Raw genomic sequence first — 27536 nt, 5'->3', positions numbered from 1 at the left:
ATAAATAAATAAATTTAATCTAAAAAAGACAATTCAATACTAACCATCATCCGATACATCTCCAGAAATTCCTCTCCTTTGTTGGGACGGTGATGGCGACGAATGTGGAAGGTTGTGCACTTCGTGAAGCGAATCCAAGCTGCCGTAACGAATAGGCGGTAGGCAAATAGATTCTAAAGACGGCTAAAAATGAAAAATGAAAAAAAAGAACAAAAAAACAAAAAAAAAAAAAAAAAGAAAGAAATTTCAAGGTATATTAAAAATTGTATGGAAATATTTTACCAAAAAGTTGTAGAAATTTAAATATATATATATATATACATATATATTAATGCATAAGAGAATGCATTGATCTCACCTCTTGATCTGTTTTAAACTTTTTGATAACACCATTATTTATCTTCTCGCCTAATACATTACTAAGTTGATTAGTAGCTTGTGCTTTCTGACGTGTCGTTGGTTGTTGTTGTACAGCTATCGACAAAGGAGTAGAAGCCATTCTTGTGGTAGATCTTGATCTGGCATGTTTCTCCGATAAATCAGCTAATGATTTTTCAGCCAACCTTTGATTCACATTAGTTAGTCGTCCGGATAGAAAATTCGGTATCACTGTACTGTCAACTATACTATCTAAGAGATCATCATTTTCCATTTCACGTTTTGCCAATTGCCATTCCTTATCTATTCTTCTTCTTTCCTCTTCACGCTTCTCTGCTTCGCGTCTCTGCCGATGCTGATCTCTCTGCAACATAGCCTTTGTCTCCTGTTCAAACCTTCGTATTCTTTCTTGGGTCGTTGCACTCAGTCCGGCATACGTTCTTATAGCTACCTCATCGTTACTCTGTTTATTCTCATTGGATGCATTAGATGTCATCGAATTTGTATCCAAGCAACTCAAAGCAACCTCGCTCAAAGGCCTCGACGATGATTCCGAACTCGAGGAAACACCACCAACGTGTTGATTCAAATACTTTGATCGACTAGAAGAGGATGAAGCACTTACTGGACTATTGTTATTTGTTGACGATGAACGTTCTAATGGTTCTGATGAATTATTAGAATGATTGTGTTGACTTTTGTTCTCGTGCATCAATACTATTTCACTGACTGAACATTGACGTTCGTTGAGTGCCATACTTTGACGTATTGTCGGTGAACTTTCTGAACTTTCATGCTTTATTTTAACCTATTTAATGATAATTTTTAATGTCATTATATTTGAATCAAAAGTTTATTCATTAAATCATGTACACATGTGTTTTAATAAAACACGAACCTTCTCTTCATCGTGTTCTTCATTCTCTGCTTCATCCTGGCCCTTTCTTCTCCTTTGAATTTTCCTGTTAGCTGCAGATATGATTGAAGATACAATGTCCTTTGCTGATACCATTTCGCGCATGCCTGTTATATCAAAATAAGAAAAAAGCCAGCAAAATAAATAATAGCACATAGAAATAAATAAAAATAAAGTCGAAGCATTGCAATTAGCAAAATTATAATAATCGACTAATTTATGATATTCTAATGTGTTTTCTTTTTTTTTTTTTTTTTTTTTATTTATTATAAAATAAAATGAATTCAACTAAATAAAATGAGTGATACAAATTCACACATATCTAATTTATTAAAACTAATGGAAATATATTTGAATAAAAAAAAATCGTTGATCTGTTAATATACCTTCAACTTTATGTATATTGTTTAGCAGTAGATTATGATTACTATGGGATGTTGGTTCAAGCTCACAACCATCAGCTGGAAGACTTATGTTAACACTAAGTCTACTTAAATCATCGAGATCTTCTTCCGAGAAGAACCAATCAACCTATATCACAAATTTAAATTAAACATTTGTAAAATAATTCAATATACATATATATTGTTTTAATACTTACATTGTTTAATAAACTTTCGACTATTTTACATTGATGAGACATATCAGTGACCATTGTAACCATATTATCCCTTGAACCACTTGCCCGTACTAATGTCGGCCCAAAAACGATTGCTATGTTTTTTAGCTTCCATTTTATTGATTTCACTGTGTTCTACGATTCTCTTCAAATGAAACATTAAATATTTGAGCGTTTCAAAATGATGTTCTGGAAGATCTCTTAATAATTTTCTTATTGTAGCCATTCTCCTTTGTGGATCTTCAATTTTATCAGCATCAATGAACATGGGATACAATTCTGCAGTTAACAACGAATCTGGTAATTGTCGGAAGAAAGATTTCAATAATGAAGATATCACATTCACGTCACTCCATCTTGGATCCTATCAAAAAGAATTAATTTATTAAGATGAAACGATTTAATTTATCTTAATATTATTTAATGAAATATAAAAGTATCTTTATATACCTGTAGATTAATATTCTCAAATCCTTTATTTACACTCTCAGTAAGCTGAGAAATGGCAGCAGTATTTCCTGGCACTCTGTAAATTCCAACAACCTCAAGGCCACGTGCCTCAACTATGCTAGTGCACATTTCAACTATAAGAGGTACAAATTCCGAAAAGGAAGACTACAACAAATTAATAAATAACAATGTAATAAAATAAAATAGATTTTTGTTTGATTAACTTTACGAAATGTTTCTAATTACCGATGGACAAAGTTCAAGGGGTACTTTAAAGGTGGCACCTTCCGGTGGTAATTGTGCAGTAGGCGATGATGGTGAACCAGCTTGTTGACCATGCATTTTTCTAAATTGTTTAGCTACCCTACCCTTCCAAGTTTTAGTTTTTGGTGATGAAAGTGGTTCCACAGTTTGACTTGGTTTTCTTGTTTTATTAACTGGCGATTGTCCAGTTGGTGATCTATTTCTAAATGATGTTAACTTCTTAATACCTTTGTGGCTGGGTAAGGGACTCAGTCTTTGATTAGCATTTTGAACAGAGGCAACACTGGGTGTTGTTGGTCCGGGAGTTTGTGGTACTGCTTGTTGTTTTGAAGTACTAGATGTTACATCCTAAAAATCAAATATTAATAATTAGAAATACTGTACAAATAATTTGCTTCAAAATATGAAGAAATGTATATTTACCAATGGCTTTTCAGTAGCAGCGTATTTATGAAGTGCTCTTAACCAAAGAGCCATAGAAGCTGCATCTTCTGTTTGTAAAAGCACTTCTGCTGTAGGATTAACCACTCGTAAAACATGTTTTCGTTTGGTGTAATCCTCAGCAATATCCACCAATGAACACCTTACATCAATATTTTGTACAGTACCTTCAGTATCGTTAACCGATGAAGGGCTCTGTATAATAATACAATTAATTATAATTATTTATCATGATATTAATGATAAAAAAGTAATTAAATTGCTTTTAATTTACCTGACTGTGACGATCCTTGTAAAAGAATAAAATTGGACCTCGAAGAACACCCCAAATTTGCTTCCAGGAACGATCAGAAGATCGCTGCAATATATACAGAAATATTATTATTAATAATTTGTTATAAACTTATTGTTAAATAATATAATATCAAGACATTTCATTTACCTTGCCATCGAGCACTGTAAATTTAATATGAAGTGTGCCTTCCCGTTCAACTGGTTCAACCTCCTTCGGAATTTCATTGCCACTATCCGTGGTACTTACAATACTGTTACTGTAATAATTCAAACAAACAAATTAATACATCATATTTCAATATTAATGTTGTACTTTAAACGAATCACAGACAATCAACATATAAAGTGTTACGTTGTGTAGTCACTGAAAATTTATATACATTTGATGAGAAACATTTTTTTTTTTTTTTTTATTAACAATTATGAATTTGATTTCATGAGAATGATCATTCAATGAAATATATATATATATATGTTATTAGATATTCCATAGAAATGAAAAAAATTAGATACAGTTGTGCATATATACAGGATGTTTTTTTTTTTGTTTAAATTATAAAATATATTGTTAAAAACTTTGAGGAGAGAAAAGAAAACTCGAACACCCTGTATATAGAAAATATATACAGCACTTGTTATTAATCACATACGATAAAACACTTGCAAGTATTTATGCGCATTCAAACAAAATATTGATAATACAAAAAAGCCTTGTCCACATATAATATATATATATATAGAGAGAGAGATGCGTTGTCTATTATATAACAAAATGACATCACTGAAAACAATCACCTTATATATTAATGAACAATTTTTTAATTACTGCAATAAACCAACATCTGTGTCTGTATATTTTCCCCTACATTAAGAATATTCAAGCTATAAATATTATATCGTTATGGTTTTATCACTCGCATACGTACATATATATATGTATGTATATATATATATATATACACGATAACTCAACATAAAAAGTTATTACATAAAAAAAAAAAAAAATATAAAAACTAAGCCATCTGATCTGGATAGAATAATGTTAGTCATCCTCTTGAGTCACTTTGAAGTGTAGATGATATCCTACATAAAGCAAATAATTCTCTAGTAGACATTGATTTACAAAACACATTATACACACATAATGTATCTGTAACAAAACAATAATCCGCAAATAGATATGACCCAAAACTATTCAGAGAAGGAGAATGAAGAAATATGGTAATGCTGTGCTCATTTCTTTTTTTTTTTTTTTTTTTTTTTTTTTGTACTAAATAAAGAAGAAAAAGAAGAAGATGAAGAGAAGAAGAACCCACGAGTACAACAAAATTAATGAAAAAGAAATTAGAAAATAATAGTATTATTATAACCTCCTAATCTCGCTATTCTCCCCTGAGTATGAGAAAAAGAAGAAATGTAAAAAAAAAAGAAAAAAAGAGTTAAAAGCAATCATAATTAAAAGAAGAAAAGAAAAGAAGAAGAAATAGAACAAAGAATCATATCTTCGCTTGCATACAACAACAACAACAACAAAAATTACTATTACTGTATAAATAAATTTGTCTATTACTAAAAAGAGAGGAAAAAAGAAAAAAAAACCAAAATGGTCGAACGTATTTACAAAAGCAACAAAATTCTAATAAAATTGTTTCAACCAATGGATATCATCAATCAACGAAACTTAAATCATAAATTAATGAACAAAAGAAAGAAAAAGAAAAAAAAAGAAATAAAGACGATGCTTTATCATCTTTCTTTTTTTTTTTTTATGTTTTCATTTTTTTAGGATATCTTTTTTCAAGGCCTTCTACAAAGGATTACACCCTCACCGAAGAGAATGTCGATGAAGATTTGTGGACTGCGTCATATCCTCAAAGATTCGTCTTAATGGTGTTATGTCGCTTGTAAATAATGGTGGTCTCCATCGTCTATGTGCACTGTAAATACATACACATCAACATAACTGAAAAAAAAAACAACTGTTTTGTACGCGCGCGCTCACGCACGTGGTGGAAATGGATTTAATATAACAAATCAAATACAAATACAATAAATAATAAATAATTGCATTACACAGCATCACCAGAAGGAACAACAACAATGACATCTTTTTCTTTAATTATGTGTCGGTGAATTATTTCCAAGCACCCAATACGTGTTTCTCAGCTGTGAATTATACAATGATTCGAAAAGGGAAATGGGCGAGTGGGGAGGGGGCAGACAAAAGTGTTGATTTGTTAAGAGACGCGCTTATATATCACAAATATACATTAAAAATGAATAAACGAGAATGATAAAATATGATGACGAAATATAAGCCAGATTTGTTCAGTCCATCTTGTGTTTTTCCAAACATCAACTTAACCTATACTGATTCATTAACTTATCTATATTAATTATATTATAAATTTTGTTCTACTTTATATTCTCCTTGCATAATGAAATATCTAAAAGTGTAATAATAAAAGAAAAAAGATATTTACCTTCTAAGAACATGAACAGGTTCAGTGTCACTAAGATCTAAATCACTATCAACGTGCATTCGTTCACCCCACGTAGCTTTCAGGTAGGAAACTCTTCTCGTAGCGCGCTCTTCGTCACCTAGAACATCCAAATTATTGTTTAATACTTTGTATTATTTGTAATCATTTATTTTATTAATATAAAAATCATAAAAAATAATACTTACTCAACTGTGCGTTTTTCTGTCGTCTTAAGATTACTCCATTGTTTGATGTTTCATCGCAAGGAGCTGTGAACAAAAATATAATATTAATATTATATTTAATCCTTTTATTATTAATGACCCGAAAAACAAGGACCCCGGTGGTATGAACGACCTACCCATGCGATATTTAGTTACAATTGTTACAAAAAAAATCATAAAAAAATATTATTCTAATTAACTGACCAAGTTGATTTCTAGTAGACTGTCCATAACTTTGGTTTTTACTATCACCATTATTATTATCATTTCGATTGTCCTTTTCATCATCTTCTTGCTCTGTTTGCCACGTATGTCTTGTATTTCCACGCGATCCATTTACAGCTTCCCAAGATTCCGCACTATTACTGCGTGCCCTAAGATGAACTGCTTCTATTTCCATCGTCGGTATTTCTGTAAATTATCATCAAAATTGATTGTAATGAAATTTGTTTTTCTATCGATTTTGTTTACAGTATTAATGGCAGCATGGTAGTACGTGTGTTGGTTAAAAAATCTTTCAGCGAGTGATTAAATGTTTTTTTTTTTTTTTTTTTTTTTTTTTTACGAACAATGCATACAAACTGTTCCAGTTTTGTTCATGCTACAATATTTCTAAGCATTGATCATGTCATCCTAAAGTAAAATTGTTTAATTGACATTGCTTAGACGATAAACATTTTTTTTCTCTTTTTTTTTCTTCACAACACGTTGAATAAAAATTACAACAAAAAAAGCGACGTATACATATAATAATAATAATAATAATAATAATTGTTTGTTATATATATATATAAAAAAAGCTGATCGATTTTTATATTTTAATATCCTGAAAGCTTATTTTATCTTTAATCATGCATTCACACATACTAACAATGGCACACCTCGTTTCCACAATAATATCACTCAACGTTTATTATGACGAGTATAATTTTTTACTGAAATAAATTTTGCAACGACAACAAAATAAAACATAAAGCAAAAAACAAATATCTTTGGGGGGGGGGAAGGTTACTTCTTTTTTCCCAATTGAATCTTTAGGGATACAAATGAATGATCGCGTTCACTTATAAACACTTAACATTGAAACAATATGGAGGACGACGTTCAAACAAAATGCACGATGATCACTATAATAAATCATAAAATGACGACAACAAAAAAAATAAAGGAACACATGAACCGCTTTTCTTATTCTACCTTGAACTTCTTTATAGTTGGCAGGGGGTTCACAATGGATGTACTTGCTGCCTATAGGAAATATTCTGTTTCCGGATAATCCCCTCCCTAAGCCACAATATTTAAATATACTATATACTTATATAGTAATGAATAATAATAACCAACGTCAAATAAAATTCACGTATGAATAGATAAATAAATGAATAAATGAATTAATAATTCAATGTCTGTCATTGATTAAGGTATTGATTGTAAATAAAAAAAAAAAAAAAAAAAAAAAAAAAATACAAATAAAATATTCAAACAATACTCACCGGAATCTAACGATTTGCTTTCCCTGTTAGCAGGTATTCTTCTTGGTTCTTGCGATTCTGCTTTGGATTCGAATTCTCTTTTCATGACGGCAACGTTTGGTACACTTCTTTTGTTCGACAACCTAGACAATTCGCTTTTGTATAAATTAGTTCGATCGCTGGTTGGTTCTTCATCGTCGCTGAGAAGTCTACCGGATTCAAATTGTTTCGCACGTCTGGAAACAATTTGTAATCCTTGAGGTGGTACCACAAATTTGTCATTATTTTTTTTATCCGGACCAGGAGAAGATGGTACGGAGAGTGATTCATTCCTAGAATCTTGTGGATGTTGTTGTTGGTGTTGGTGTTGATTTGTTGCAATAGAATTCGATGCGTTCTCATGGATTTTTGACAATGTACTGACAAACACAGATTTACTGTTAGCCTTATACCTATCCTGATCGTTAGTTTTAGTCGGTGGATAAACAAAATGATTTTCCTTTCCCAATTGACTCTCGTAAAGACTCGAATAAAATCTATCTCTGATGCTAATCTGACTGTCAATTAGATTCGAACGATCATCGTTCTGTTCACTTCGCGAATTATTATAATCCGATTCCGAATCAAGATCAATTTTCACCCTTTGAACATTTTGATTAGACGGTTTGGTTAATGACAATTTGCCATTGCTTTTGTTATCGATTCTTCTCGTAGGCGATTGTTGCCTTTGTTGTTGTTCATTGGGTGGCCAAATTTGCCTTTGAAGTTTTTGCGGTCTTGCGTAAAATTCTCTTTGAATAACAGCCGAGTTTGTACTAGCACTACCACTACCACCACCACCACCACCACCACCAGCACCACTACCACTACTAGCACTACCACCACTACTCTGTTGCAATCTCAATGCATCCTCGGTGACACTCCATCCAATTGGATGACTCGGTCTGCGTAAAAATTCTTCCTTTTGTTCGAAACTCTTACGTAATCTGTTCATGATGACAGAATCGTCGGAACATTCGTTTCCAGTAACAGTCGAATTGGAGTCGAACGAGGACAAACTACCCTTGCTGATTGGGGATGAGTCTCTTCGAGAATCCATACTCAATCTCGAACTTGGATCGTTAGATCTAAGTGCGTCTATACTACCATAACTGGGAACTTCGGATTCGTTAGTTTGACCACCAGTAGACCCACTACCTTCACTCGCTCGTCTTGCTATCACACGTCTGCCAGGACGGTAAATAGGAACTTGTGGTTCCGCACGGGATATTGGATAACGCAACATCGTTAATTGTTGTTGTTCTTTTTCATACTGTCCACCAGCAGATTCAGCTGATCTAACTCTCTCGTAAATAGGATCTTTGATTCTATCGTAAATTTGTTCGCTACTTGGTCTGAAATATCAAAAAAGAAAAAAGGAAAAAAAACAAACATTGTAAACAAATTTAAAACAGTTTTATACAGTTAATGAAAGAATTTCAATGTACTAACCTAGAATAAATCGATTCGGGACGCGTTCTATCGTACAAATCGAACCTCTGATCCGGTGATGGTCGGGTGTACGATTGGGGTGGCGATTCCATGGCTTCGCGAACTTGTTGTTGGTGCTGTAATTTTCTCGATTGCATTCTATCTTCGACGGGTTCGCATGGTATATTAGTTTCCTGTAAATATCTTCTTTGTTGTCCTGCGATAACTGGTATAGACGGTGACATCTTGTTGCCTTGTGATTCCTTATAAAGAACCTCTTCATTATCTCTACAAGTTGTTGCAGTTGTACTTAAATTTTCGGAATCCGGAAGGGAACACATCCATGATTGCCTGGTTGTTCTTGGCGACGGTCCTGGTATCATACTGATAGACCTGCGTTGCTTTTGAGAAATCCTCTCTGGAGAACGTAATCTTGGACGTTGATTCGTCTCAGGATTATGCGCCGTTTCACCAAAATACTATCATCAAACATTTACAAATTATTTATATATATATTGTTATTGTTTATTGTAAATTGAAATATAATTTATATACCTGTTGCAAAATATCGTCTTCCTTCGAAACAACGAGTAAACGTAACCAAGGACCCGCTTGTTGAATACGTTGAACTACACTGGCGTATTGTTCACCTCGTGTCGCTATTCCATCAACTGAAACAACCCGGTCACCCGTACGAAGGCCTGCTTCTGATGCTGGCGAATTAACTCGCACCTGTTTTACGAAGATCGTGTCCATAGGTTCATCGATCTTTGTCCGCTCGTGTCCTGGCAACATCTGAGAATAATTTATCATTTAACAATCGTATTAATTTCATTTAAATGTATAGAATTACATATTCATACAAAACGTTGTCATTTATTTCAACTTACGCAACAGGACTCGGGCGGATAAACGATAAAATGTCGAAGGGTGAATCCAAACCCATTTTCACTACGTCTAAGCAGGAGAGTTCTTGGACCACGTAGTGGCAAACTCTCCTTCCGAGTAGCTGTTGCCGATGTTGGTGCTGGTGGGGGTGGTGATGTATGTCGCACCTAAAATCATTCATCAATTTTTTTTTTTTTTAATTAATACAAAGATAATACCAACATGTTTTTTTTTTTAGTATTTAACATTGGTACTTTAGGAATATATTTTGATGCATATGCGTTTCTACGTAAGCGCAATTTTTCGATTGAATTGTAGATTCGTAACTACGTCAATCGGTAGGTTTCAAAAGACGAAATTAAATACGCCAGATGTGTTCTTTATCATTGATATCCCATGTAACTGCTGCGTATTATCGCATGTAAAACTATATATATTATATACAGTCTGGTATAATGTATGTCTGTGTGAAGTACGAGGTCGTTAGGTAATCGCAGTAGTAAAGTGCATGTTACTCGCACAGGAATGACCTTAATTGTCTGCTTCATTGCCTAGGTTAACTCTCGTTATGTGATTTATCAATATATTATTATGAATAGCCATTTTAAAGATGAAAAAGAAATTCTTGCATTCATTCTTTCATTCTTTCTACACTTGAAACAAAATAAAAAAAAAAACAAAAAAAGAAAAGAAATGTATTTATAGTATAAAAAGAAAGGGGGATGAAATAAAACACGATAAGCAATCATGAATGAATTACTTTCTTTCTTTCTTTTCTAACCTAACCTCCTAACCTAACACAATTCCAAAAAATTAAGATTATTAATTCGAATTGGAAAATTATTTTGGTTTTTAGCAAGAATGTATATAATATAACTTCCTGTGTGTGTGTGTGTGAGTCTGCCAAAAATATATGGCGGTTTTACTTTGAAAGATGTTAAATAATATTTCACAAGTTATATGTTTTAATAATTGCAATGAAATGTTGGTAAGAATTTATGTGGCATATTTTCCAAATATTTTATTTGACAAAAAAAAAAAGAAGAAAAATTAAAATTACATTATAACATAAAAAGCATTCTATTTTAATATCATTTAACACTTTAAAATAGTATTTAAAACTTGAAAACTACGTTTTATAGGTTATGAAGATAAACATGGGATTATTCTAATATGGGATGATATACTGAAATTTCATGTATCATAAACGTTAATTACAGGATTTTGGAGGTACAAAGATTGAGGGAAGGGGATGGGGAGAGGGGGAGGAAGAGGGGGAGGAGGACAAGAGATAGGATTAAGAAAACTTGCCAAGAATCTCGAGTCACATAAAATATTTCAGATAAAAGAGGAAGAGAGAGGTTGTGTTCTCTTTTTCTTTTTCTCTATCTTTCTCTCTCTCTCTTTCTCTCTTTGCTGACGGAGTTCGAATAAAAGGTGGCAACTTTCCAGGAAACAAAATAGCACCACCCAATTCGAAATAGTTTAACCAATGAGAATTTCCATGAGACTACCTTTATTACACACTACCCATTGGTAATAAATTAAAACGAAATTTTTCATTTTTAGAAAAAAAAAAAGGGGAAAATCCCCACGTGTCTCTGATTGCAAAAAAAAAAAAAAAAAAAAAACAAAAAGGAAGAAGCTCATTAATCAATTTTCACTGAATTTCGCAATACTAAGAAAGATTTCATTCCAAGAATCTCTCTCTCTCTCTCTCTCTCTCTCTTTCATTTTATAACTTGAACAAAATACTTTAAAAATGTTACTTTTACTTAAAAAAAAAAAAAAAAAAAAAAAAGAAATCTTATAAAACTGAGACATTAAATTGAAATCCTAAAAATAACACTCTCTCTTTCTTTACTTTCATAATTTTTGTCCTAAGTACTTACTACTTACTTAGTTACTTGTCTCTCAAAGATGAACTATTACGTCATCGTCGTAGATCGCTAGTTCCACTAAACGCCCACCTTCATTTTGGCAAAGCAGCAGACAGAGAAGATCATAAATTACTTTTTTTTTTTTTTTTTTTTTTTTTTTTAAATCAAAATCGTCTAACCTAAGAAAAATTTGCATTCATCAAAAAACCCTAGTTTTAACTTAACGTAACTACTCTAATCAATTATTCAAACTTAACCTAACTATTATTTATGTATAAAATACCCAAGAGAGAGAGAGAGAGAGAGAGAGAGAGAGAGAGAGAGAGAGAGAGAGAGAGAAAGAGAGTTTATTAAAACGGTATAAATGAGGTGCCGTTTTATTTGAATAAACTGTGAACATGTAACGGCACTTAAAGATGAATTAACTTAATTCAACAGATCATACAAGGATTATATTTGTCCTCCCAATCAAACAGTCCCCTTCCCCGCCATTTTATTGTCGTACTCTGTATAGTCCAATTGCTTATTTAGAAAAGAAAATAAATCAAACAGCAGCAACAGCAACAGCAACAGCAGCAGATTCTGAGTCTACTCAAGTTGAACCACAAACGTCTGCCGTGGTTCACCAACGTGTACCAGTGGTTTTCCGTGTTATCTAATATACGTATCACTTTGACAACACAACTAGGCACCCTCCTCTAATGCATTGAAGTACACACACACACACACACACCAGTCACACAAGCGTATCATTGGGTTATTAAAGAGAACGATGGCTTTCGCTTGATTTCGTTAGACCGCATACCAAAAATAATCCCCCAACTAACTTTACCTACGTATTTACTTACGTACGTATGCAGACACGTTTGTAACTCACAATGGCGGGTGTGAGCAGCATACGCTAACTCATTTAGAACAAAACCTGAGTAGCATAAATAACGAACGGGTATTTGTCAATTAAAAGAAGAAGAAGAAGAAGAAAAGGCTTAAACAAATAGACATGTGTCTATAAAACTAAAGGGTTGCTAAAAGGTTTAGTATATCCTAGAAATGTTCATCTACGTCACTAAAAAAATCGATATATTAGTTAACACGTCATACCCCATCATACATCAATGTGTCATCTCTATAGAATTCTCAGGAAGAGGTAACCGGAGAGATAGAGAAAAAAAGAAAAAAAAAAAAGAGAACAACCATGAAAAGAAGACACCCGGTGATCAACGGTGTGTCCCATTTGCACAATTTGCAATCCCCCTATTGAATATATATATATATATATAAGCGTTAGCATACGGTCACCGTGACACCATTAGCATTGTACCGGTGGTACCGTGCTGCTGGTAACTCTGCTGTTGGTTCGTCTGTTTCATTGTGACTTTGCCTTGCTGTTGCTGCTGTTGCTTCTACTCAACGTTGCAGCCGAGCGAAGCCGTCACGCGTCAGATACCACATGCGGGAAACAAAATAGGCACCGGTTTTACTGGAATACGGTAAACACACTCTCGGTATGGTACCTACCTACATAATGCGAAACTTTTGACTTCCTGATTAGAAAAAAAAAAAAAAAAAAGAAGTAAGATGGGGTGAAAGGTGGGGGCGGGACGGGGAGGGGAGGGGAGGCGGGAGTACGGGGAAAATAATGAAAGAAAGAATGATAGTTAAGTAGGTAACCACTTCCCTAAAAGCGTGACTATAGGTTATTCTAACAGGAAACTCTTTTTTAGAAGTAAAATAATAAAAGTAACAGTTTTGTTAACAGTAGATGAGAAACTATTATATTTTCACCATTAGTTGAAGTTAGTTGTAAATCGTGTGTATCCAGCAGACTCTTTTCCAGAGGAACTACATTTCTTCTTGAACATATCAAAAATATACCACACAACCACCACAGATCAGATCAGAGCAGAGCAGAGCAGAGAGTAAGCCCCACCTTTTCTTGGTTTGCTTTTATGATCATCCTTGTCCTTCGTATATTCAGATCGTCTAACAGCTTTTCTGTTAACTATCAACGCCTATAACGTGTAAACTAAAGCCCACTTAGTTAAAGTACATACTTTGTTCATTCTCAACGTTATAAACCCAATTTCTAAATAATATTATTCAATCCCCCTGTAATACAGGAATAAAATGATCTAATATACTGTACTGTATAAAGAGTTTGATCGATATAATGATTATAAAAAAAAAAGAAAAAAAATAAATAAATCTGTGAACTTCGAACTTGGTTTACGATTTTTTTTTTTTTGGTTTGTTTTTTGTTTAATTGGGTTATATTTTTAAAAATAAAAAAAAAAATAAAAAGATTTGGCTATTTTTACGTTTCCTTAAACGACGACGCCACCTATTTCTCTCTCTCTCTCTCTCTCTCTCTCTCTCTCTCTCTCTTTTTCTGTATACAATTGAAACGCGTTCTTGGATACTTTCAAAGCAAATCGAATATGTTTATATGGAAAACAGATCCTATGAACGGGAGAGTGTCAATAAACACATTTGTGTCTGACAAACGGCAAGGAGGTCGGAATTGGAGGGATATAGTTAACGCGTTGAGGAAAGTGGGTCGTGTCGAGGAAAGAGATAAAGAGAAAAGGAGAAGGGGGGGTTTTATAGGAAGAGAAAGAGAGAGAGAGAGAGAGAGAGAGAGAAAGAGATAGAAAGAGAATCGATCGACCATATTACCAGTCGTGAACAATTCACTTCAAAATCATCGACACAAATGCGATGGATTTTCTAAAAGTCGATTTATCGTATATAAAATTAAAAACCATTGAGAAGAAATGAGAGAGTGTGTGTGTGTGTGTGAGAGAGAGAGAAAAGAGACTATAAGATAAACGAAAATGATGAGCCCCATTTAAATTGCACCGTTATAACCCTCTTTCCCAAAACATTTTTAAATTTGCCCCCACTGCGCCGCCATTACCATCAATCCTTTCTTTCTTTCTTACTTTAGCGAAATATAAAATTGGAAAATGGTGTCTAACGCTCTACGAAGATAAATAATTATATAATTATTAATATATTATATTATATATTAATAAATAATATTAATTAATAAATAAATTAATAAATAATATTGTATTATTTTGTATATATGGAAAATGGCGTCTGACGGTCTACAAAAATATAATATCCAATAATAAATTAATTAATAAATAATTAATAAATAAATAATATTAATTATTATTATATATATATGTTTCAAGATAGAAGGATTATTCAAAGATAAAAATAAATAATAATATTAAGATCGTTTTCGTGCAAAAATATCGCGTTTGAAATAAAATAAAAAAAAAAAAAAAATAATCGTCGAAATGCTGATTAAATCCCGTTACGATCGAACGGGTCCTCCTCCTCCCCCTTCCTCCTCTTCCTCTACCTTTCTCGCTAACGAATTATGAGGAATAATAATTTGGAAAGTTTAGCCAATATTTTGCCGGAACATTTGAAAGAAAGTAAAAAAAAAAAAGAAAAATGAAGAATACAATATAAGAATAAATTAAATCTTAGTTTTAATTTTGCGCATTAGAAAATACAATAATATAAAAAGATTAATAACACATAACCTATAAAAACTGTATTCAAAATTTGAATAAAACAAACAAATACAAAAACCCTAAAATAAAAAACCCACAATTATCCAACAGTTCTTCTTCTTCTTCTTCTTCTTCTTCTTCTTCTTCTGAGCAAATTAGTTTTTGTACATTAGAAAATATAATAATATAAAATGATAAACCTAACCTAAAAACTGTGTTCCAAATTTGAATAAAACAAACAAACAAACAAACAAAAACCCTAAAATAAAAAACCCACAACCATCATCGAACGGTTCTTCTTCTTCTTCTTCTTCTGATCAAATTGGGAACAAGAACGAACGGTGGTTTCAGAAAGTTTCGAAATACTTTGGTTAGCGAAAAGATTAGGAGAAAGGGGAAGGAGCAAAAAAAAAAAAAAGTAACGAAAAAGGTAAAATAAAAGGACAACCCTTTTCAGAAGGAATGAGTTGGCTCGTTGGTTTCCGCCTTCCTAGTTGCAGACCTCGTCTATTAAAGACTAATCGGCCGTTAACCGATTGCGAACCGGTTCGCGTCGACGATCTACAGAAATTCCAATCTTTCTGTTTAAAATTATTACCATCGAGTGTAGTTTTGCAGTAACGTCCTCCTCAAACATTTTCCCAACGATACGGGGTTTGTGTGTGTGTGTGTGTGTCTTGGGGAGAGGGGGAGGGGGTAGGTATTAAACTGTGTACTTTTCATAGAAAACAGAAAGAAGGGAGGGAGGGAGGGAGGACGACAGTCTTTTTAAAAAACTTTAAATTCAACTTAACAAGATCTCCGACCATTTAATAACCCATGTCTAATGTTAAATGTAAGATCATCAGATTAGCAATGACTATAACACACTATTACTAATACTACTACTACTACTCCATCGTTCAATTGTAAATAACACGAAAGGTGAATTAGCTGAACAGTCATCAAAACCATTTTTAAATTTAATCTCATCACACGCTTGTGAGAATTAAAAAAAAAAAGAAAGAAAGAGAAGGTGATTGAATAACAGTATAAAAAAAAAAATTGGAAAAAAGTATTGGGATCTGTAGCACTTGAATACGCTATCTAGTGGCTAAATACAAAATCAGAGTAGATAGGTCGAATTGCTACGCTGCGTGAGATCTTCAGCACTTGAATACGCTATCTAGTGGCTAAATACAAAATCAGAATAGATAGGTCGAATTGCTACGCTGCGTGAGATCTCTAGCACTTGAATACGCTATCTGGTGGTTAAATTCAAAATTAAAGTAGATAGGTCGAATTGCTACGCCACGCCCCCCTTGCCAGAGATCCCAATGCAGAATATATCTTGATTGTGAATTACGTAAAATGGTTTTATTTAGATTGAAATTTGAAAAAAAAAAATAATAATAATAATAATCAATTGCAATAACAAGATCTTTGAGAGTGTGTTATCATATTATCGATTATGATTGACTATCGTGTAAAGTTGTGATCGATCGATCGATCGATCGATGATGATGATGATGATATTATCGATGATGTTCTCTCTTCTCTCGTTTAATAAATGCCGACATTTTCTTCTTTTTTCTTTTTTTTTGTATTCCTTTTAAGAAGATTATTCATTGGTGGTCAACACAACGACCATTTTTTTATTGACCCATTTTTTTCATTTCTCACATCAGATGTTGAGTTAGGGTGTTACAAATCATTTAATTTTTGTTTTCTCTGTCTCTCTTTTTTTTATTTATTTATTTCTTTTTTTCTCTCTCTCTCTCTCTCTTTATTCACCCTAAGTTGTTTTATGAGAATTAACAGGCTTGAGATTAAACGAGAGGAAGAGAGAAAAAAAGTTACGTAATTTCGCATTACAGACACGTTCATTGCGTAAGTTGCTACGACGCTGATCAACGATCGGTATGGAGGATGACCGGAGACCGGTAGAAACGATACGATACGATACGATATATGCGGTTTCCGTTTTGACATAGAAAAATTATTTGAGATACCAATAAATTCTTTTTTTAATCATTTATAATTACATAAACCTTGAGATTTTGCCAATATTTTGTGTGTGTGTTTTACAGTCTCTCATTGGCAAACGTAGTTTTGTTCATTCAACAACACGAGAGAAGAAATAAATAAATTTAGAAAGATAGTGTGTTTAACTAAAAATAAATAAAAAAAAAAAAATATTTTCTTAGATTTTTTGTACTTACTTTCTAATTTATCTATCCGATATCAAATCTCGAAGATTAATACTCCGTTGTTATCGATATTAAATGAATCAGAAAGTAATGTTACTTTTTTTTTAACCTCAAAACTTGAACGAATAAAAATATTTATTATTAATTAATAATTAAATTAATTAACTAAATTAAATTAATGACATGTTATCAACAATCTTTTTCTATGTGGTATGGAAAATGTTTAATATCGTTACGTAAATAAAAATCATCAATCGGTTTTTTTTTTGTATTTAAAATATTCGAAAGGATTTGACATGCGTAGTTAAGACGCCATTACTTTTTGATACCTCTATAAAATATATATTTAAAATTATATTATTATTAATATTATTATTAATATATTGTGTATTAGGTATTTATATAATATAATAAATATTATATAATTTTTTATAATTTATTAATTTATGTAATATAAAAGTTAATAATATTATAAATATAATTTATAATAAAATTTAATAAAATAAAAATTAATAAAATATTATAAATATAATTATATATATTTCATAATTTTTCAATTACCTTTGACACTGTAATCGATAAACATTAAACGATAAACTCCTATGCGTATGTGTGTGTGTGTGTGTGCATATGTGTTATGCTAATAAACGGATTATACATGTAGATCGTTTTCTCATTCATAAAATATTTTCTCAATACTTTCATGTTACGTATGTTGGATATAATTGGATAATAAAAAGAACATTCTTTTTTTCTTTAAATAATAAATCTTTATAAAAAGCATCTACGATATTCATAAACACACACACACATATATATATACATATATATATGTACAAACTCACCTAAGAAATTAATCGAGCGTAAAACGCATACACCGCTGCAATAAACCCCTTGACGATGATGCCGCAGTGCACTTTCCGAATGAACACAAAAATCTAACCACACGGTTCATCAATTTTCTAAACTTCGAATAAATAATTTCGATAATCCAAAACTACGATATTATTAATAAACATTTATATATATATATATATATATTACACCTATACACACACATACACACACACACACGCACACATAATCCTTCAAGTCACTATTTTAAAATAAACCTTGTTTTTATTTCAAACAGATAGATGTAACAATTTGTACGAGTAAATAAATAATAATTGCAATATCATCAAACGATTATTTATACGATCAAAGTTCGATCTTCTTTTTTAAGACGATAATACAGGTAAAGTGAAACAAACTCCATAAAAAGGATTTCCCTTCTCTGGTCACGTTTTTTTTTTCTTCTTCTTCTTCTTCTTCTTACTTTACTTTACTTTATTTTATTTAAGTTGAGAAAGAGAAAGCGACGGGGAAAATAAAATTTAAGGACACGAGTGACCAACTGTTTGCTACTACTGTAACTTTTCTTTTTTTCTTCAAAAGAAGAAAGGTGAGAAGGTAGAAAGGTAAATGAAGGTAAAAACGAATAACTCAGAAGAAGAATAAAAACAACAACAAGAACAACAAGAACAACAACAGTATGGTGTTCGTACGATACCAACAACGATACTGGTGAATCAAAACGATGAACGTTGTTGTAGGTTCGTTAGTTCGTTCTGTGCTACGTGGTTGCTGCTGCTGATACCTCTGCTGTTCTCACTGATGATGGTGATGGTAGTGGTGGTGGGGTTCAAGAAGATGGAAGTAAAGAGGTGGGAGAACTGCGTGTACCTAGTGTTAGTAGTTTTACCTACCTCCTCTAGCTACCGCCTCCAACTCTACCTCCACCTTTTTCCGCCTCCTCAACCCCCAACAAGTCCAACACCCAACCCCACCATCACCATCACCATCACCACACCACCACACCACACCACAGGTTTTGCTTACCGGAAGATGCCGCACTGTACCGTGACGATCTTTATTGAATTATTATTGTCGTCATTTATTCGTTTAGTATATTTTTATAATAATTATACTATTATTTAATATTAATATTAATATGTATGTTTATATATTTTGTCAACCCCCTTTTTATTTAATGTAACTAAATTGAAATGATGTAATTGTGTGTAGTATGGTTGTGTTGAAAATACATTTTATTTATTATTGATTTTTATTTTAAATAATTAAACAATAATATTTAATTTTAACAATATTTAAATTTTATATTTAAATTATTAACCCCCTTATTTAATTTAGCATAATTAAAATAAGCTAATTATTTATAGTATAATAAAAATATTTAATTTAATATTCCATTTTTTTTTTTTTTAATTAAAACAATTTTATATTCGAATATCAACCCTTCCCCCACTATTTTCTAATTAATTTTCTATATTAAAAATAAAAATTATATTAATTTAATTATATTATCTATTTTCTATAAATTTCTATGCAAATATAAACAAATAATAAATTATTCATAATTTTAAACAATGAATTAATTGAATTACTTTTAAATTCTTTCCAACATGGTGGCATTTTTTGTACCCCCTATTGACAAAAAATTGTACTAATGTTAGTTTAAACGTACACAATTTTTCCGCTAGAACCAATATAATAATTAAATTCATTAAAAATAATTGAGATAAAATAAAAAAAATTTGAATAACAATCAACATAAACAATTATAATTATAATTATAATTATAATTATCTTTCAATCATAGGTTGATTGAATAGTATAATGCATAGGTTAGATTGAAGATGCGCAGGCGTATCGAATATGATACATATATGTGTATATGTGTGTATATGTGTGTGTATAGCATAAATATCGCTTATAAACACTGTGCTCTCTATTGTAACTTGGGTTCGTGCTTGCTATGGCATTATCAGCAGTATTAAGTGCATCGTAAACTATAGCTGGTCTATTGGATGTGTACACGGATGTGTTCACCTAACATATATCTCTAAAGTAGTATATATATACATATATTATAACTTACATGTATACATATATATATATAATATATATTCAAACTATTCCATTTAAATTTCAAGCAAAATTATTTGTAGATAATTTAAAAAAAAAAAAAGAAGTGAAAAGAATAAAAAGAAAAAATAAATTCATTTTATAGCAATTAACACTAGATATACACCGCCATTTTCAATATACCACACTAGTCAAAATGAATGGTGTATAAAAAAAATACTTTTTAAGGCTTCCATTTTTTATTTATTCTTAAAAAATAACAACAAAAAAATGTTTAACAATAATAATTTTAATAGATAAATGGATTTATAGATATTTTTAAGTAACAAAACGCGTTTAATTATTTACAGAAGTCAAATGTTACATGAAGTAGAAATTTTGAATTAAAATGGCGTCAAAACCAGTCAAACTGACTGGTCTGGTATATCTAGTGTTAAAGTAAAATTTGTTGTATATATATATATATATATATATATTGTATTGATAGGTATAATATAATAAAAGAACTTTTAAAACTGATAAAATTAATCAACCTTGAGAACGTAATAATAGTATAAGAGTGAAGCCCTTAATCCTTAGGTGAGATTTACCATACACGTGCACCTTCTCATTCTCCACTTTAAAACTGCTATACATGTATATATATATATGACAGCTTTGTTTGAAAGTACTACCAACTCTTGCCTATTCATGAGAGACAATGTAGAAAGAGAAAGATAGATAAAAAGAGAAAGAAAGAGACGTTTTATCGACAGCTTTGCAAGCTATGGTGCATAAAAGGCAAAGGACGAGCACGTACTGTGAACGTATATATAGAATAATAAATATAGTTGTAAATAAATATGTCGACGTGTAATACGTGGTAATGGGTAAGGAGTATGCGCATGCGTATAAATGTAGTGTATGTGTATGCATGTATGTATGTATGTACTTGCTTAAATACATTCGTCATCGATAAAATAAATGAACTTTCAAATGATTCAATCGATTTGATGATTCTTTTTATCTATCTATCTATCTATCTTTCTATCTATCTATTTTTTTCTCTCATTTTGATATTCTTACTTTCACCCCTTTATCTCTAACTCACTCGAAATGTTCCCTTCTATTTCTGATCTACTAAACGAGGTCAAGGCTATTTATCCGTGACGAATATAACCTAACTTCTTTGTTCGAATTTTTTAAATATTCTTCTTTAATCGTAGATTTTTGTGTCATGAATTAATTTCAATATTTTATTACATAGGAAGATATTATTGTATAGGAAAATATATAGAAATTATTATTGATTTATTTTAATTGGTAAAACTAACCCCCCACTACGTTCGTCTGTTTCCCGCCTTTTTTTGGTTTCAAACTAAACCTAACTTTTTAACGAGGGATATTATAAATAAAGATATTAGACGAGTATATTTTGATATTTAAGTATGAAAGTATTAATAAATAAAATTAATAGCATTAAAATTAATAATAAATAAAAGATTATCATTGAATAATTATAATTTGCAAAACTAACCTTATTTATACCTCCATTACGTCCATTTATCTTTCCCGCTTTTTTTTTTTTTTTTGACTCAAACTAACCTAACTTTTAAGGGGACAATATAAATACGATAATACACGAGTCAATACAATTACTAATATTAAAATTAATAATTAATGTTAATATGATTTAATGTATAACATTAAAAAGAAAATTACGATGATTTTTATTTTGTTTATGACATTAAGAAAATATTACAATGTAACTTAACTACTCTAATCAGTAATTTCGATCAATAATATATATATATATATATATCATACGATTAGTATCATCGTTAGAAAACACAATGGCCGGACGTTATATTCTCCTATACTGTGTTCTATACTATTCTATTCTATTCTATTCTCTTATTTTCTCTCTTTTCAAACTCTCGCACGAGACTATTAAACGGGAAGAGTCAGACGAGTAGGCGTAAAGTCAGAAAAGATTCGTTTACGTCGAGTTTACTGGAGGAAAAGAAAAAAAAAAAGAAAAAAAATGAGAGAGAAGAAAAAGAGAGAGAGAAAAAAAAAAGGAGAAGAAAAACTGCCTGATTGCTTCGCTATCGTAACTTAAATAAAGCGAACTATATTTAAATCGCTTATTTAACCAACGAACCTACCCTCTTGAATCAACTTTAGACACCCATGGCGTGGCTTGTACATTTTTATACGGGGTCGATCCAAATGTTACCGAATTTTATTAACCATGTTCTTTTATATATATATATCTATTGAGTTACCCGAAATAAAACATTTCTGTATATATATTTCTGATATACCGTAAATTATTCACAAATTTGTTCAACAACCAAATGTAGCAATTTTAGGTTATCTAAACAATACATACCACCATTTTAAAAACAAAATTATTAATCTTCTATATATATATATATATATAAAAATTAGGGGTGCCCCGCCATGCGTTGCTGTGGTTCACAATCAGACGTCTTTAAGTTAATGAATTACCTTATACCGCCATCTGTTAGAATGATATAAACTATCCTATCTTTTAAGTTGGATGAAACTGCACAAAGTGTACAAAATTTGATTAAAATCTGTTCAGTAGTTTAGGAGTCCATTGCGGACAAACAACGTGACACATAATTTATATATATATTAAAGAAGAAAGATGTTAATTTATTTATAAAATAATTAATTAATTTACAAAAAAAGAAAAAGATGAAAATAAGTCCAGCGCCATTGTTATGGCCATAGATTTTAGTGAGTATGGTAAATATTTGAACATAACCTAACTTTTATACGACAACGTCATATTTTGACTCAAATGAGCAACCGTAACGTGTGGTGATGGTGGGGGGGGGGCACAACTATTAATTTAATTATCAGATAATCTAATAATTGTATTAAATATCTAAATTTGAAATAATGATAATAATAAATCAAATCAAGGTTTATTTAAGTTGATTACTTCGACAAACGAAAATGTTTAGAAAAAATATTTCTTGATATTTTTTTTTTATATCGAAAGTTGAAATAAATGAAGTTAAAGAAAGCGTATTGAAAAGGGGCATAAATTTTATGGCAACCCAGTATGTAGAAAATACTCCGAGTTCCGTTACTTGTTACTGAATACTCTTCACTACAGTCGGAAGTAAAAATAAGTAAGAAATTTCGAGTCGGGTCTTCTCTTCCTGATGCAGAAAGTGGAATGGAGATGTGGAGAGAGAGAGAGAGATGGAAATGGAGACGACGACTCAAGTGTGTCGGGGTTGTCTGTTAAAAGAGAGAAAAAGAGAAAGAAAAAGAGAAAAGGAAAGAAGAGAAGGGAAGAGAGGAGAGAGGGGTCGTTCACCCGTCAAGTGGAGACGCCACCACCAACTTTGCTACCCCTATTTTTTTTTCCTCCTATTTATTTGTCAAACTTATTGCCTCAATTGTCTTTCTAACAAAATAAATAAAAAAAAAAAAAAAAAAAAAAAACAACCTTCAATTTGAACCTAATTAATTTCTACAAAATCATAAAATAAATTGTTCATATTACTTTTTTATATTTGTTATAAATTAAATTGAACTTTTGACTAGGGTGGTGGTGGTGGTGGTTTTATTAATCTCTTTGTAATAAATAAATAAATAAATACAAAAAATAAAATTGAACTTTTGACTAGGGTGGTGGATGGTTTTAGTAAGTAATCCTTCCTAACAAAATTAAAAATAAATAAATTAAAACAAAAAAAAAACATTAATTGCAAGTAATAATATTTGTTAAAACAATTAATAATATTATAATAATTTACTGAAATTTATATAGGGTGTAATTTAAGTACTGATTTGCTATTGTTTCTATATAAAAACAAAAATATAAAAAAATATATTTAACTTGCATTTGATTTAATAAATGTTTGATAAATAATCAATCATATTTTTCTAATCCACTAAAATAATATATATAATACAAAGATCAAATACACACACACACACACACATATATATGGTTAGATAATCGATCACATTTAGGGGTTAATATAGGTGGAAAGCTTGGAATTATTAAAGAGCAGAGTAGTTATTGATCCTCGAACGTAACGCGGAAGATCAAAGTACGAAGGCTTTAGAAATCTCGCTTTTCTCTTATGTCAATATATATATATATATGTATGTACATACATATAGATACAACACACATATATATACAGGGTGGTTCAAATAAAGTGTTACAAGATATTACAGATAATTAAATTGTACGGAAAAGAAGCTTATCTTTCAAAGTGCAACACTTATATCAATGTAATTTAAATAAACACACTTAACCTCCAAATATTTTCCTTTTTTTTAAAATGACGAAATAATTCTCTCTCAAAAAAAAAAACACAAAAACAAAAAATAAACTAAAATTAAATAATAATTAATTTAACAAATATAATTTAACATTATTTTACCATAACTATTTAGTTAATATACAAATGAAAATGAATGAATTGAAATATTAGATGGACTGGAAAGTAATGACGGTTTTTAACCACACCATTCAAACGAATAAATTGTTCAAACAAAATTTTATTATTAATCAATAATTAAATTAATTAATTAATCAAATTAATAATCTTTTCTCTATCTGGTATGGAAAATTTGTAATATCGTAATGAATGATAAAAATGATCAATCAATTTTTTCATTAAAATATTAATAGACAAATTTGTCATTAGTAGTAACATTTGACATGCGTAGTAACGGCCATTACTTTTCGTTCTTTTTAAATACATTTTTGATGAAAATATATATATCTCTCTCTCTCTCATAAGAATTTATTTGAACCATCCTATTTTATATATATATATATATAATAAAATATGTGAAAATATATATACAGGAAGATATATATACATATATGTATATTGGAGAAAGTATGGCGATGAACATAATTTTATTTCTTCAGAGGGTGAATCAGTACGAAGTACAAAGTATGAAATGGTGATACAGTATGAGTCACCAGCACGTCGTAAAAGGGAGGGTCGCTTGTATAACGAACAAAGGGAGCGAAGGAGTAGGTAGATATTCCAAGTAGAGAAAAAGGGTGGTCGGAAGAAGGTGGGCTTGTTGTTCAGGGGTGAGAGAAAAAGATAGAAAGAAAAGGGAAAAAAAATAAAAAGAAAAAGAACAACTAACGAGGAAGAGAAGAGGACTCTCTCTCTCTCTCTCTCTCTCTCTCTCTCTCTGTCGTTTCTTTTAACATGACACAATATTATTTCTTGCCTTGGTAATTGATCTATCGGAAATACTCTAGTAATACTACTATACTCTAACAACATATATATATATATATATAGACTTTATCTTGATATTAAAATTGTATACCAGTTTATACGTTTAGTATATATATATATATATATATATATCTATTTATACCCTAACCGGTCAAGTGACCGGTCTTTAACAAAAGTTACCATATAGTTCTTTTTATTTTTTTACTATTCAATACAGATAATCAAATGATGATGATAATAATAATAATAGTAATAGTAATAACTTGATTTTTGGTATTATATATATATATATTTCTTTTTTCAATAAATTTGTTTCATTTATAATGCAAATATTAATAATATTTTATAATATTAATATTATTATAAATTATAAAATATTTTAATAATATAATATATATTTTTATTTTTGAACATAACCTAATTTTTATACTACAACGTCATATTTTGATTCAAATGAACCACTGTAACGTGTGGTGGGGGTACAACTTGTATATATATATATATATATATATATATATAATAATAATATTATTAATAAAATAATAATAAAAAATAATAATAAATTAATAAAATAAAAATAAAAAAATAAATAATAATTATTAAATATTATTATTATTAAATATAAATTTTTTTTAATTTAATATTATTAATCACGTGTGCAAAGAATTTATTTAAATTTTAACTTTTACAATATCAAAAAATATAAAATAAAATTAATCTTATTATTATTAAAAAAAAAAAAAAAAGGAAATTACTGTAAAAAAAAGTGTGGAAGATATTTCGGCTCGTAGCGTGAAAAAAAATAAAAAATAAAAAAATAAAAAAAACATCACGGTAACAGTAGTAGTAGATCTTTCTTCAAGATTATTTCAAATGATCGAACTATGATCTTCCCTAAATAGGGAGCAGCTATATAAATATATACCTGTTATATGTTTACTTTTTTCTACGAGATACCTATAAACACACTCGAAACTGTTACAGTTAGGTCGTTTCAATGTAAGCACGAACGTCGAATTCTCGATGTCTGGTAAATAAAATATTTCATTCCTTTTAATATTTTCATAATTTTTTTAATTAACTATTTATTATTTATTAATTAATTTTTTGTCTTATTAACAAACGACCGATTTATTTTCCCCGATTGAATTTTTTATTTAACATTTTAAATTAATTATTTATGTGTTCCCGTTTTACACAGCTTAATGTTAACGCGTTGAACGCCATGTCAGTCATCGGTGACTGACACCAGAGACGTGACACTAGACAAAAGACGTTACGAGCGCCACGTCAGTCACCAATGACTGACACTAGACTTTCAGTTTAGGCCAAGTCAGTCACCGATGACTGACACTAGACTTTCAGTTTAGGCCACGTCAGTCACCGATGACTGACACGTTCAAATATTTTCTAATACAAAGTAACGCCTGTGGCCTGACGAGAATTTCTCTAATAATTCACGTGGTGTTCAACGTGTTAAAAAACATACAATAAAAAAAATATTACTAAAAGAAGTATATATTTCTTTATATATAGATATATATATAGATAGGTGGTTTCTTTAAAAAAAGTTTCCTTACTTTACTTTACTTTACTTTACTTTAGTTAACTTTTTTTTTGTTCCATTACGTGGAACCTTCCAACGATAAACTTTATCTATAATGCATGCATTAAAAGAAGACTCGTACTAGTTGGTAGTATTAGTTAGAATTTCCAATAAGTTTTCCTATATACGTTGTAATTCGTGGTTTACATTCGTGCAATCGTAACAACGATGCGGTGTTGTAAATAGAACACTTAACGCAATGTTTTAATGAAAAAAAAAAAAAAAAAGAAGAAAAGAAGAAGAATCGATTAAATAGAC

At 30.5% G+C, this 27536-nt stretch overlaps 1 protein-coding gene across 1 annotated transcript in view; it reads right to left on the bottom strand.

Moving 5' to 3' along the window:
* RhoGAP19D (Rho GTPase activating protein at 19D) overlaps window positions 1–27536 on the bottom strand; it is a 41626-nt gene that overhangs the window by 8323 nt on the left and 5767 nt on the right. Inside the window, 20 exon segments of the mRNA XM_015326370.2 lie at window positions 45–183; window positions 359–1186; window positions 1277–1401; window positions 1681–1825; window positions 1896–2018; window positions 2020–2277; window positions 2364–2528; window positions 2610–2975; window positions 3051–3263; window positions 3343–3426; window positions 3511–3619; window positions 5192–5299; window positions 5846–5963; window positions 6052–6114; window positions 6274–6480; window positions 7267–7353; window positions 7563–8935; window positions 9033–9490; window positions 9567–9806; window positions 9902–10066. Of these exon segments, the coding sequence (XP_015181856.2) occupies window positions 45–183; window positions 359–1186; window positions 1277–1401; window positions 1681–1825; window positions 1896–2018; window positions 2020–2277; window positions 2364–2528; window positions 2610–2975; window positions 3051–3263; window positions 3343–3426; window positions 3511–3619; window positions 5192–5299; window positions 5846–5963; window positions 6052–6114; window positions 6274–6480; window positions 7267–7353; window positions 7563–8935; window positions 9033–9490; window positions 9567–9806; window positions 9902–10066 (5374 nt within the window).

This window comes from Polistes dominula, unplaced genomic scaffold, assembly GCF_049000335.1.
Source record: "Polistes dominula isolate Pdom_NZ unplaced genomic scaffold, Pdom_raw_medaka contig_21, whole genome shotgun sequence".
Taxonomy (NCBI): domain Eukaryota; kingdom Metazoa; phylum Arthropoda; class Insecta; order Hymenoptera; family Vespidae; genus Polistes; species Polistes dominula.
Note: the sequence above shows the minus strand (reverse complement) of the source record. Positions and strands in the feature narration are given on the sequence as shown.